Raw genomic sequence first — 14,515 nt, forward strand, 5'->3', positions numbered from 1 at the left:
TACAATTTGGCAAACAGATACACTTGAAATTGTTTACTCCAAAATGTCTCAATATTCCAATAGTTCAACCTCTAACTCGACAAGTGAAAACGAAGTCCAAGTTGAAGTTGATGACGAAGATTATGATCCGGGGAAAGAGCTAATGTCATTGATACTTTAACAAAGTCGACATATAGTTGAATTATGTCAAAGTAATAACGTGATGCAGCGAAGAAGAAGGTTCATCCAAAGAAATCGTGAAGCCGGGCATGCGAGGCTCTTCAATGATTATTTCTCCACAAACCCGGTGTATCCAGATCAAATATTTCGAAGACGATTTCGCATGCGAAGAGAGTTATTCTTTCGAATAGTGAATGCACTTGAGGATCGTTCACCGTATTTTCAGCAAAGGGACGATGCTGCGAGAAGAAAAGGCTTGTCACCACTACAAAAATGCACGGCTGCAATTCGTCAATTGGCGTATGGAGTCCCGGCCTACCATCTTGACGAGTACCTACGCATGGGTGAATCAACTGCCATCAAGTGTCTTTTCAAGTTCTGCGGATATGTGGTTGAACTATTTAGTGATCGATATTTGAGAAGGCCAAATGCTGATGATGTTCAACGTCTTCTTCAAATGCATGATGAAAGGCACGGGTTCCCTGGAATGTTGGGCAGTCTTGATTGCATGCACTGGGAATGGAAAAATTGCCCAGTTTCTTGGAAAGGCCAGTTTACAATAGGCCATGGGTCACTGACAATCGTGCTTGAAGCGGTCGCGTCTCAAGACTTGTGGATATGGCATGCATTCTTTGGTGTCGCCGGTTCACGTAATGATCTTAACGTGTTGTACGAATCTCCCATATTCAATAACGTATTGCAAGGAAATGCACCAGAGATTAATTTCATGGTCAATGAGACTCAATATACGAAGGGGTATTATTTAACAGATGGAATATATCCGGAATGAGCCACTTTCGTTAAGGCTTTTCCTTGCCCGGAGGATCCAAAGAGGAGGCTTTTTAAGGAAAGACAAGAGTCTGCAAGAAAAGATGTTGAACGAGCATTTGGGGTGCTCCAAGCTCGATGAGCAATTGTCAGAGGTCCAGCTCGTTATTGGTACAGAATAAAGTTAAAATATATTATGTTAGCATGCATTATTTTACATAATCGAAGATGATGGGGTTCACGTGACAAATTGGTACAACGATGAAGGTGACGAACCCGCACAACCAGTCCAGGGCTCAAACCGAGGATTTCATGAATATCTCCGAACAAATTCCGAAATACTTGACACTCATGTGCATCACCAACTTCGTGCCGACTTAGTTGAACATATTTGGTCACAATACAACAACAATCATTGAATTAGTATTTTGCATATTCTGTTAAATTTAATTTATTTTCTTTTATTTTTATGCAAGTGTTATTTATTATTATATGTTGTACCGTTTTATTTTAGGTTTATAATGAATTTTTAATTTTAAGTAAATGACACTCATAAAATTAAATTGTTTTACGTATTGAATATATAAAAACAAATTATTATTAATATAAAATAATAATAATTTAAATTTCTTAAAAAATTTGAAATTGAATTTATTTAATGTAAAATAAGAGTAAGATGAATGAGTGGACAGCGGAACCCACAAATAATGAGTGTGAATGTTAAAATGAATGTGAGAGAATAGATATGTTAATGTAATGTGTATGTGATATGTGGACCCCACGATTTTTGATGAATGTGGATGCTCTAAGGATGCAAAAGGACCAATTGGATGGAGGAACATAATTATTACATTATTTTATAATGTGTGCTAAGAAATGGTTGTGATTGGCTACAGCAATTTTGTTGAGTTGGAATTTTGTCAGATGATATTAATGAATAATGGATTGAATAAGGAACTTTTAGAGCTGTACGGAAATTGAAATTAGTTTATTATAAAATTCTAAGGTAAAATTCTTTTTTTCCTTTTAACCAGTCTAATTTTATATTTAGTCCATTATATTTTCAAATTTTAATTTCAGATATTTTTGTTTAATTATTGGCGTAGTATTTGATTAGTAGGCAGTTTTTATGTCTCATAGAATCTGATGCTTAGTTTTATCAAAAATTATAACTGATTTAAAAACATTATAAAAATGTAATGCATCACTATCATTGTAAAAGACAAAATAAGCTAACTGCAATTTTTATCTAGCATCTTTGAGTTTTTCATTTAATTTCAAAATTTATATATGATGAGCATTTTATAAATTGTGTTATGATAAAAAAATAAAAAAATAAAAAACTGGCTGAAATTAGAAGTTATTAATCGAGGTATAACTTTTATACGATCGAACGCTTGTCGTTTTATAAAAAGTTATAATCGATAGAAATTGTGCAACTCAAATTTATAAATTTTTTTTAAGAAAAATGCTATTACACTAAATATTTTCATATATCTTGTGAAAAAGCAAACACTAGGGTGTGGAACATCCTTGGTGCAAAGAAAGAATTCAAAAGATGATGGCCTTTCAGTCACTGCTTGCTTCAATACAAATGAAAAATGCACCTTTGCTCCTGTCCTGTTTGTCATAAACATCATATACATATCGCCATCCTGCTTGCTTTTCGAATGCTAATTGACCGGATTCTTCTTCTTCTTCCATGTCACCAAAGTTTTCAGAAACTCCATTACCTGAACATGTAGAAGAAGTAACAAATTGGTCGTTGAATCGGTAAGGGACGAGCCTAAAACTAGACGATTTGGGGGTGGAGGTGGGACAATTGAATGAACTCTAGGGGGCACAATCAATTTGGTTATGGTTGTGTACCTCTGATGGATCCCTTAGAGAGTAAAATGCATTGCTTTCCTTAGGCACAGAAGAAACTATAATCCCATGACCTCGGTTCGCCTCTCTCATGACCTGCAAATCATAGTAGGTAAAGTTTTCCTCATAGTGATTATCCAATGTCGAAGGCAAATAAAACTTCTGAAGTTTGGCTATACCTTGAATGCATCTTCGTCTGTTCGATCATCCCCAATATATAACGGAAGAACCTCGTCAGAGTTCGTCAAACCTAAGGTGATGGGGTTGTAAATGGTTTCAAGGAAGTACCAAGTTTAGAACAAACAAGAACTACTTTTGCAATGAAATATATTTCTTACCAAGTGATTCGAGTAGAAATTTGACAGCCTTACCCTTGTCCCAGTTGAGAACCGGTCGAACTTCCAAAACCTTGAACAAAACAGTGAATTACTAAAAGCAAAGAAAAAAAGGAGATGGCTGATATGATCAATAACGTCTTGGAAGCAATACCTTCCGGCCATGCGCCACTCGCAAATGGGGATATTTTTTCAAAATTTGGTGGACATATTCACCAACTTCTTTCCATCTCTGCAATTGTTTAAGCAAACTCAATAAAGAAAAAACATGGATTTCATTATTCAAAGCAGTATGGTATATCTTAAAATCACTTGACCACAAGTGCAAGGGGGCAAGACGGGATCAAGGGAACGAGGTGGAAAGGACTGAATGGATTCTAAGAGTGAAAAACCATCCTTTCATCGCCGGCTAGATCCGCCACTGCACTTGACCTTATACCCAAAATCGTGACACCCAACACATACCTTCTCATCCACATTGCGGTAGTGAACGGAAACACAGAATTTGTTATTCTCAACTGTTGCTCCAGGTATATCTTTTGTGATCTCAACAAGAGATCTGAAAACCTGGCTTTAGCAGAATATGTTAAGATTTCTTAGTGCTAACCAACAACTATAATTCTAGAACTCATGCATTATGCCATAATACCTCGTCGATCATTGGTAAGAATTCTTTAGCTGGCTGGAATAAATTAACATCTTCCCCCTGAAATCAAATGTTCAATACGTAAATAGCAGCTTCGCATATTTGCAAAAAAATGACTAGAGCACATACTCTCAAGAACGACGGCTCTATCACACAGTACCTGCTTGTCAGTTGAACGAATACAATTTCTATAGTCACCGTTAGAAGGCCGGACCGGACCCAAGATATCCATCCCATGACTTCCGGCATAATAAATTCCAGTTAATCCTACGAACTCATACACCTAAATGAATGACATATAACAAGAAGATATGTAAGTACAGAGCTATTGTAAAAATAGTACTAACAAAATAATCAATCACAAGCAGCTAATCACCTTTTCAAGGCTTCTTCCGCTAATTATGGCAGTCGGAAAATACTTAGCCACATTGCTGACAGCAGCTCGCATCTGCAAGACTAATCGTTCAGCTCCAAAAAAGGACTCGAGGATAAGGGTAAAACAACACCTATAATAGATTCTCACGGCAATTGACATGAAAGCGTGGTCTGGGTTGTGAACGATGGGAGATAAAGTCCCATCATAGTCCATGAATAACACTACTTTCTTTCCTTTTGCTTCGTTTGCTATTTGCTCAAATGATGCAAGTGCTGATGGGTATTTTAGCTGCAGAAGGAACCATGACATTACAAGAAAACATTTAGAAGTGGTTTGTCCAGATCAAAGTTACATATGGACGAATACTCATAAAAAAAGGCAGGAGGAATAATACCATCCATTCACTGTAAGCAAGATCATCATTTACATTTATCTGTATATCATGCTCTTTCGTTAATTTATTATGTGTGGGAGATGACGACCTCATAGCTTCGAAAAGGCTTGACCAAACATCATCAAGTATTCCAGTCTTTTTTCTTGGGATATTTAGGAAGAGTTTGGGAGAAAAAGCATTGGTGGAATATGGAAGCAGGGCAGAGTGAATGCCTAATCTGGTGTTACTCATAGGGGCACTATCTGCGAGAACGGGGGATGTATGATTTGATTTGAGATCCATTTCACCACAGATTTCTTTCTCAAAGCTAAACGATGTGTCAGTTATTCGTTTCAGATGCAAGGCTGTAAGTCTAAGCTCGATTAATCGACAGGTTTATCAATGAAAAACCATTTGTCAGGGCAAAATGATCACTGCTGGAGAGCAAGCAGTCAATCAAAAAGATATCCTGAAGAATAAACATAAAAAAGAAGATGTTAATGAATGAAAAGGAATTACAGAAACCAGCAAAATGGATGTAACTAAGCAAAAAATAAAACGCCGAAAGAATATGCTATCAAACAGACAAAGATCTATGCTTGATTCTTAAAAAAATTACCTGAATTTTTAACATATGATGCAGTAAACCAACCAAAACATTGGATATTCCTTGCTCAGCCATTGGAAATAAATTTATGAATTCAAACTTCATACAATATTCATTGAGTGTTACAGAGCGTTCTGTTACGTATGAGAAGCTAATTCTTGGATACAACCGCCTATTGATGTTCCAACCAAACAGACTATTCAACAATAATACGATGCCTTAAAACACTTGACCAAAAATGATGCATTACACAGCCAAAAAGAGATCCAAGAAATGAAACGAAAGTCATAAAGAAAATTCAGTTGCACTGTTTACCAAACTTAGTACCTTCAAACCAAGAAATATCTCTGTGCTCGAAGACAGGATAATAACACACTAAAAGCAAATACTTTTTTAAGAACAAATGTTGGATTAGAATTCAATAGTTAAATGCTATGTTCCAGATTGAAGATACATCATCAGAGCTTGAGGACTGGTAGATTGTACTGATATTTAATGCACAAAACTTGTGTAAAAAATAGTTTATAGCTGTATTTGTTTATATAGGATGCAGCTTAAAAAAAACAATAGACAACCACACATTATGGTCCTACGAGCAGCATGGGAAGCATTAAAAAAATGGACCCGGATTCAATAAAATTCAGGAAAACGCAACAAAACCATGCCTTTCATGTATGTCCATGGAAAAAATCAGGTGTCCCCCATAATCAATGGAGGAGGGAGGGGCGGCAGGTGGGCTCAGTCGGCCCACTCCCTCCTAAATTTCACACGGTCGAGTATATTTTTCTACACAAACATATTTAAAAGGTAATATTACCTTCCTTATATTTGAAAATCTTCTACTTTCCTGGCTTGGTTACTGAATTTTGTTACTATCTCATTAAGGTCTGCGGCCACTAAATAGTTTTTGAGATGTCAATTTATCATTTTGACTTTCTTCTTATCATTCACTTTCAAGAAACAATAAATGAAAACGATATGAATAAGATTGCGATGAATGTGGACAAAGATGTTCTATACAATGAACTATCCGACGATGACAATGAAAAGGACTGCACGTAAATCGACGTTGAAAGCAAACACAATGTACCACAATTTATTACACTTACATAGAGCTCTATGGCCGACATAATAGAACCAATAATCAATATTCACCATGCCTTTTCACTTTGAGAAGAAACGGAACTAACCAAAAAGCTAACGATGATAATACTGTTTTACTAAAAGTTATAGACATTGATAGCTCGAATCTTATAAAAATTATATCAGCCCAATCATTGTATTGTTTCGCAGAGAAATACTAAAAGCTCGGATTTGATCATATATATGAAGAGAAATGTATCTCATTATCGTTATTCAAACTAAAAATTTGAAATTTTCTGTGAAACAGAGGAATTAGAGCTGTTAATAAACTTGTTACTGTTCCGTAACATTTACAGCAACACAACACCCCTAAAAGATATGAAAATTTCAACCAGCCAAGTCACCATTGAATGAAAAAATGATCAAAATAAGAACCCTTTCAGAGATTCAACACATCCCAAGATTCAATAAACACAACAACATTAAAAACAGGAAACAGAGAAAACAAAAGATATCACACAGACTCATATATGTAGAATCCAAGAAACTCAAGAAATACGATGAACAAATACACCCATCACCTTTAATAAAATAGCCCAACAAGAAGTAAAACAAATTAATATGAACACATCTGCATTCGAGTTTGCACATGCATGAACAAATATCACATCTATTTACTCACAGCTTGTCAAGAATTGAAATGGGAAGGTGGAGTATCTGAAAGTGCGGATGAAAAACATAAGCACAACCAAAGAACAGATCAAATCAAGAACATCCAGCGATTTTAGAATAAAATAAAATAAAGAACATCCATAAACAGCTACAAGACAAAAAACATTGTTCAGTACAGTCAAAGCTCAAAAAACAAGATTCCGTAGCTAGAAAACGAAATCACGTCACCTTTTCAAAAGGAAAAAAAAACAATTCACTAACGAGACAAAATGCAGAAACCCAGGTGGAAAACTTCACAGATAATTATGAAAAATGTGAAAATATTGACAGAAAGGCCGAGTGTGTGTATATAATGATTATTTGTATGTATATGTCTGGATGAAGCTTGGAGGGGATGGGAAAATGACGAGAAAGATTTAAAGTTGAGGTAGCATGGTATGTATCAAGGTGACCCTCAAACTTTAAGATCTACAAGGGGTTTACTATCATATGAAAGTTGCAAAACAAGGTGTAACGGTCCTGTAATTAATTATCCGGTAATTTGGCATAATTAGAATAATTATTGAGTTGTAAATTAAAATAATTATTTATGTCAAATAAATTTTAGAAGTGTGTTAAAAATATGTATTTTAGAATATCGGAGAATTTAACGATATAAAATACATATAGAGTTTAAATAACACACGAGAGCAAAATAAATACAGACCGAGATAGATGGGCTTGAGTTACTATTTTAGTAACCAAATACACAATATATATACATATACATACACACAACTTACCAAATAAGAGAGGAAGAATCGAGAAAGGGAAGATAAGAAAGAAACTTCCCCAAACCCAAATTTTAGAAGTGTGTTAAAAATATGTATTTTAGAATATCGGAGAATTTAACGATATAAAATACATATAGAGTTTAAATAACACATGAGAGCAAAATAAATACAGACCGAGATAGATGTGCTTGAGTTACTATTTTAGTAACCAAATACACAATATATATACATATACATACACACAACTTACCAAATAAGAGAGGAAGAATCGAGAAAGGGAAGAGAAGAAAGAAACTTCCCCAAACCCAAATTTTCGCAACCCTTGGAGCAGCTGCGGGAAAATCGCGATATCTCCTCCGTCCGGTGTCGAAATCTCGATCGGTCTGAAGGGGTGTCTTCTTAACATCCTAGGATTCGATTCAAGACAGAAATCGCGAACTTTGCGCAACGATTCAAGTAGATCGAAGCTGCTGTTCCGGTGCTCTGTTTCTGTGCGAATTTTTCCAGTTTTAGGGTGAGAGTTTTGTGTTGCTGCGATTTTTACAACTTGAATTTGTAGAAATTACCTCAATAAACTTTGTAGTGCTTTATGTTAGATGTTCATAGCCACTAGAATCATTGAATTTGGATAAGAAACGGATTTGATATGATTTTTCTACCAAAACGTGTCAAAATGGAATTCTGTGTTGGAGCTGTGTACAACACCTACTGTAATTCGGGTTTATGGCATTTAAGTGCTCGGATTCTGGACTTGTGATTCAAATAAGAGTTGTAGAGCTATGTGTTGTCTTCGTAATGACATAAGAATCGTTAAATTTCAGTAAGAATTGAGCAAGTTATGGCGGCTTTTCTGAAACTGCGTAGTAGGAGAATTCTGTCCGAAAATCTGTTGAGTGGCTGTATGTTCTTGATAATTCTGGGATTAATCTACTGAGATTTGGAAGATGGTTTCTTCTAAAAAAGTTAGATATTTGAGTTATCTTTCATTTCCAATTGGCGGTTATTGATTTGAGTTAACATTGAGCAAGATACGAATTTTATGCTCTTTTGTGCCAAATTGGACTTGGTATGGAATGTAGTTTTCATGATCGGTTTATTGTTGCTTTGTTTATGCCAATGGTCTTGAAGTGAAGTTGTTATTGGATTGTCAAGTTGGTATAGGTATGTTACAGCTCGGTAACATACGACGGTAAAACATAAATTATGTTTAATTACCATTATGTGTTACATTGATCGGGTGTATGACTTGTTGACTGTTGTAAATTGTTAAACGCCTTTGTTGTGATCTATGTTTATTATTATGACATATTATTGGCATTTAGCATCGGGCATACAGTTATGACATTCATGTTGAGCCCTATCGTTCTTGTTAGCCATTGTTGATATCCGTTGTTATCTGGCACTGTTGTTTATCTCGGGATCATTGTGTGGCTGATATGCCTATACACATGAGACCGTAGATGTGATTGAACAATCCAGTGGTTAGTGCAGCCTTTTGAGATGAGAGCTGGGGTTGTGCCATCTAGTTCGTTTTGTTGTGTCATCCTATTATATCGTATCAGCTGTATGGAGGCCGAGTCAGGGGTGTTATTTCAGCACAGCTTGGCATACCTCGCATACTTGGCAGGGCGGTTTAGCTGCATGACGATGTAGCTCCCCTGTGTTGTTGCTCGAGCATTATTCCAGTTGTTATCGTACCGTTTGTTGGCTCCTGTTATCCCGGTTATTCGTTGAGCCTTTCATGCATTGCATATCACATTTCATTATATGATTATGCATGATTTACGTTATTGTTGTTATTGTTGGACTGTTTCATACCAGAATCCTAACCTCAGTTGTTTACTGGGGGGGCTGTTGTGGTTGCTATTGGGCACCATGGTAGATCTCCCGAGTCGTTTTGCAGCATCAGGCCGAGGTTTCGGCAATGGAGCTCGGGATTGAGGTTGGATTGCTTGGTTCTGTTCAGTGGAGTCTCCCAGTTAGTTTATATGTATGTCTTGAGTTTGTTTCAGTCTTGTATTGTATTTTATTTTCCGGGGAGATGCCTCGTGTATCTGTAGTGATATTTGGTTGTTCTTGTTATGTTCTGGGGCGATTCTGTGATTTTAATGATCTGACGAGCATTTGGTAAGTTTTAAATTCTGTTTAGTCCTGGCCAGTGCGGCTATAGGTTGTTGACTTTGGTTTTGTTTTAATGACTCTAGTGGGAGTATATTTTGATATAAATTGCTGCTTGAGTTTTTCGGGATGTCCTATTTACGGGGAGGTCATGCCGAAATTTTTCTAGGCCCTGAGGTCCGTTTTAAAGTATTTTAAACCTTTTTCCGCTGCAGTTTTAAGTCAAACCATTATTGTTTGATCATTAATTATCATTAGAGTAAATGGGCCTCGCACAAGGTCTTTAGTTTTTATTAGTATTTCATCTATACACTATGTGTTATTTTATGTAATTAATTATTAAAATTAGTAAGTATTAATGTTTGAATAATTATTTAAAATTATGGATATAATATAATTTTTGTTAGACTTAATTTTATTGTGGTGATGAGTATCAAAACCAGTAATAATAATACCAACCAGAAGATTATGCAAAACAGTAGCTTTTGAGTTGCTCTATCAGATCAGTACTTTATTCAGTACTCAGCGGCTTAGTATAACAGTAGCAGAACTTAGTCCTACTGGATCAGCACTTAACGGATTGTTTATGATCTTAATTGTTACCGTTACTTTATCTAGTACCAAGCATTTATTGCGACATTAATTGCTGTACGAAAACATTTAATTCATCCTACTAATTTTAGTAAGTAACAAAACTGATTGATTGAAAGTTTTTTGCAGGATCCTCTTTAGGAAATAAAGCTGCTTATATCAAGAGTCAAAAGAGCCGTTTTTGATTATAGACGTTGGATGCAGTTATCTATATATATGAATCAAAACCATTTAGATAACAACGCAGATAATTCTTATCTATCCAACGATACATTGAGCAACCACGAAATTTTCATTATCTTCAAAAGCTCAAACTTGCAGAAAAGCAGTACACGCATCATATTATACATCTGATCTTTGGAGATCATTTTGTACTGCTGTTTCTTCATCTCTTCAAGCAAAACTTTATAATATCGTGTAGAAGAGTTTGTAAACTGGAAAGAGTCTTTTCCAGAACATTGCTATATTGAACTATTGTATTGAGTTGCTAAGAGTTTCAGTAGGCAATAGATAAGCCCTGTTGAAGTGGGTGTGTACAAGTGTGTACTATAAAACCAAAGTCTTTTAGTGATACCTTCTGGAAACAGAAGAAGGGGAGACGTAGAAGATTTTATCTTCGAACTTCCAAAAACAACTACTTTGTTACTACCTACTGCTATTACTGTTTTTCACCCTACTACATCGGATTGTTTCCGCACTTTTAATTGTGATCTGCTGGACGTACTATTGAACAAGAACAGCTACAATCTCTAACAAGATTTTACCACCTTTTGCATAAACTATCATCGAAGGAGAAGAGTTTATTCACCCCCCCTCTAAATTCTACATCGATCCCCAACAAGTGGTATCAAAGCAGGATAGTCTTGTTCGTGAAAATCTACAACAAATGGCACATTTCAGCAAGGTTCCTATGTTTTCTAAAGAAGACTTTGACGACTGGAAAATTAGAATGCAAGCTCACCTTGCAGCGCAGGATGATGATATGTGGTATGTCATCACAGATGGTCCTTTGAAGATATTAAAGCCTAACACAGATGTTGTTGTTACTAATGGTGCGCCACAAATGGCTGAAAAACCAAGAAACGAATGGACTGGCGAACATAAGAAGAAAGCTAATCTTGACAATGTTGCGAAGGATATTCTTTATAAGACTCTTGATAAAAACACCTTTAGCAAAATCAAGATGTGTTCTACTGCAAAAGAAATCTGGGAAAAGATCATTCAGATATGTGAAGGAAATGAGCAGACAAAGGAAAATAAACTGTCTGTAGCAATGCAGAAGTTTGAAAATCTAAAAATGAAAGCTGGAGAAACTCTAAATGAGTTTGATGAACGTTTCAGCAGCTTGGTCAATGAGCTGACGGCTCTGGGTAAAGAGCATGACAACAGAGAAATAGTACTCAAAGTGATGAGAGCTTTACCCAGAGAATGGGATGTAAAGACTATGGCCATGAGAGTCTCTAAAGACTTGAACAAGTTGGAGTTACACGACTTGTTTGCTGATTTAAAGGCCTATGAGTTTGAACTAGAAGTGAGAAGCGGAGAAGAACCTTCAACAAATCAGCCAACCAAGGCTCTTGCTGCTACAGTTACTACTGCTACTACTTCTATTGCTGCTACTACTCCTATTGCCGCTGCAACTATCCCACAAGCAGCATCTATTGAGAGTACTTCTGAGAAGACTGCTGAAAAGATCAGCAATGATGCTATGTCTCTATTTGTGAAAAAGTTCTCCAGGTTCATGAAGAAGAATCACCGAGCTTACCAAAATCCTAATCGAAATTTCAAAAAGAATTCACCATCTGATGATATGGCGTGTTTCAACTGTGGAAAGATTGGTCACTTTATTGCTGACTGCCCGAAGCTCAAGAAGGATGATCAGAAGAAGAAATAGTACAGAAGGAATGACAAGAAGTTCAGAAGAGAACGCAAAGCGATGATTACTGAGGAAAGCAAATCAAAATGGGCGGACTCCAGTACTGAGTCATCTGACTCGGAAAGTCATTCCAGTGAAAGTGATGCAGAAGAGATCAAATGTCTTATGGCAGATGTTGAACCAAACTTGACATCTGAAGAAGTATTCGACTTTGACTCTGATGAATTTACTCGAACTGATTTAAATAAAGCACTGCATGACATGGTGAAAGAGTACTCGAAACTTTCTCAATCATTCGAGGAAGTTAATACTGAAAATCAAAACTTAAGAGATCAAGTCAGTAAGTTCACTTGTTTACAAGAGAATAGCTGCAATGATTTAAAAGTTGAGATAAGTAAGTTGAGAACTGAGAATGAAAGAGTAAATGCAGATTACCGAAAAATAAGAACTGAGAATCAGAAGTTGTCTGTTCTGGTAAATGCGTGAAATAAGTCTTCTGTTTCATTAGAAAAGATGCAAGAATTGCAGAAGCAATCCGGTGACAAAAGTGGTCTCGGATTCAGCAATAATGAAAGCACTTCTGAAACCAGTACTAAACCAGAACTAGAGAAAGGCAAAGGGAAATTCATTCACTTCGTCAAATCCAGTGTGTCATATGAACCGGAAGTATCGACTGTTCAAGTTGAAAGAAATGTAAATCAGATGAACAGAAGGAAATATTATGGTCTGGGTTATGTTGAACCTAAAGGAAGAGTTGACCAGAGTTCTGGATCCAGTAGAAGATTCAACTCAGGAAGACAACCCCCTATGAAGGTTAAAAACTACCAGTACTATAATTCTAGACCTGTTCAGAAGAGATACAGGCCAGACAACAGGAACAGAAGGGAAGAACAACATCCTGAGATGCATACTGTTAGAAATAACAGACCCTTTGTTGCACACACCTCTATGGATACCCGAAGTACAAAATCACCAAAAATTGTACAAATGTGGGTTTCTAAGGGATTAATAAGGCTTGGACCCAAGTAGATTGGGTACCAGATACTAAAATTTGTGTTTGCAGGAACAGGTAAAGAAAGCTAAAGTAAGCAGCTCCACATGGTATCTGGACAGCGGATGTTCCAGACACATGACTGGACAGAAAAATCTACTATCAGAAGTAATGAGTTGTACTGGACCAAAGATAACGTTTGGGGACAACTCAAAAGGTAAAACCATGGGTAAAGGTAAGATTATCCATGGTAACATAACTATCAATGACGTACTACTGGTTGAGAATCTTTGTTACAATCTGATTAACATAAGTCAACTGTGTGATAATGGTTATTCTGTAGTTTTTCAAAAGCACATATGTATAGTTAAAGATTCTGCTGAGTCCACCGTATTAACTGGAAAAAGAGAAAGCAACACCTACAGAGTTTCTTGGAACTTAAATCTTGTTAATGCTCCTACATGTTTAGTTGCCTCTCTTAGTGATAAGCATTGGCTCTGGCACAAGAGATTGAATCATTTGAATTTCAAATCAATCAACAATCTCAAGAAGCAGAACATAGTTGATGGTTTGCCTGATATTAATTTTGTTAAGAATCATGTTTGTTCTGCATGTCAGCTTGGAAAACAGATAAGATCCAGCTTCAAGAACAAAGGTAGTAAATCAACTTCAAGGTGTTTGGAATTACTGCATATTGACTTATTTGGTCCAATCCCTATCATGAGCTTAGGGGGAATGAAATACACTCTTGTTGTTATTGATGATTTCTCTAGATTTACTTGGGTAATATTTCTTGCTGGAAAGGATCAAACCAGTAACCTCCTGATCAAGCTTCTGAAAAAGATTCAAAATGAAAAATCTTCTTCTATTGTTAAAATCAAAAGTGATCGGGGTACTGAGTTCACTAACAAATTACTTGAGTTATATTTAGATGAGCGGGGAATTCATCATGAATATTCAGCTGCCAGAACGCCTCAACAAAACGGAGTAGCTGAGAGGAGAAACAGAACTCTTAAAGAAGTTGCTAGAACAATGTTAGCAGATGCAGACATCTCTCAGCGCTTCTGGGCAGAAGCAATCAACACTGCATGTTATACGCAAAATAGAACAATAGTCAACAAAAGGCATAATCAGACTTCTTATGAGATATGGAAAGGGAGTAAGCCTAATGTATCCTATTTCCATGTGTTTGGTTGCAAGTGCTTAATGGCAAAATCTATTTAACTGCATTTGATTCAAGATCAGATACTGGAATATTTCTTGGTTACTCTGCTGTGAGCA

The 14,515-nt window shown here is 36.2% G+C and overlaps 2 protein-coding genes across 4 annotated transcripts; one reads left to right on the forward strand and one right to left on the reverse strand.

The window, feature by feature from the left end:
• Positions 1 to 202: 202 nt before the first annotated feature.
• Positions 203 to 949, forward strand: LOC142525025 (uncharacterized). Its single transcript, XM_075629194.1, has one exon. It carries the CDS (start codon positions 203 to 205, stop codon positions 947 to 949), a length of 747 nt encoding a protein of 248 aa, XP_075485309.1.
• Positions 950 to 2,588: 1,639 nt separating this feature from the next.
• LOC142524885 (putative trehalose-phosphate phosphatase G) lies at positions 2,589 to 5,646 on the reverse strand. Of its 3 annotated transcripts, none has more exons than XM_075629037.1 (12): positions 5,458 to 5,646; positions 4,545 to 4,992; positions 4,298 to 4,438; positions 4,151 to 4,222; positions 3,935 to 4,057; positions 3,778 to 3,834; positions 3,594 to 3,695; positions 3,283 to 3,360; positions 3,132 to 3,201; positions 2,973 to 3,043; positions 2,797 to 2,889; positions 2,589 to 2,660 (listed from the first exon to the last, which is right to left on the reverse strand). In XM_075629037.1, exons 2-12 carry the CDS (start codon positions 4,824 to 4,826, stop codon positions 2,601 to 2,603), a joined length of 1,149 nt encoding a protein of 382 aa, XP_075485152.1. In that variant the 5' UTR covers positions 4,827 to 4,992; positions 5,458 to 5,646; the 3' UTR covers positions 2,589 to 2,600. The 3 variants fall into 3 exon arrangements, with proteins under 3 accessions (XP_075485152.1, XP_075485154.1, XP_075485153.1); XM_075629039.1 differs by having other exon boundaries at positions 4,545 to 4,957; positions 5,446 to 5,646; XM_075629038.1 differs by having other exon boundaries at positions 5,446 to 5,646.
• Positions 5,647 to 14,515: the final 8,869 nt, after the last annotated feature.

Source organism: Primulina tabacum, chromosome 14 (genome assembly GCF_025594145.1).
Source record: "Primulina tabacum isolate GXHZ01 chromosome 14, ASM2559414v2, whole genome shotgun sequence".
In the NCBI taxonomy this organism is placed as follows: Eukaryota; Viridiplantae; Streptophyta; class Magnoliopsida; order Lamiales; family Gesneriaceae; genus Primulina; species Primulina tabacum.

Bases quoted from the DNA above. Each gene is read 5' to 3' on its own strand.
- LOC142525025 (XM_075629194.1), top strand. From the start codon at position 203: ATGCAGCGAAGAAGAAGGTTCATCCAAAGAAATCGTGAAGCCGGGCAT.
- LOC142524885 (XM_075629037.1), bottom strand. From the start codon at position 4,826: ATGGATCTCAAATCAAATCATACATCCCCCGTTCTCGCAGATAGTGCC. The intron at 4,058-4,150 runs GTGATTAGCTGC...TCATTCATTTAG, and splicing joins GCGGAAGAAGCCTTGAAAAG to GTGTATGAGTTCGTAGGATT. The intron at 2,661-2,796 runs GTACACAACCAT...CTACATGTTCAG, and splicing joins CTCTAAGGGATCCATCAGAG to GTAATGGAGTTTCTGAAAAC.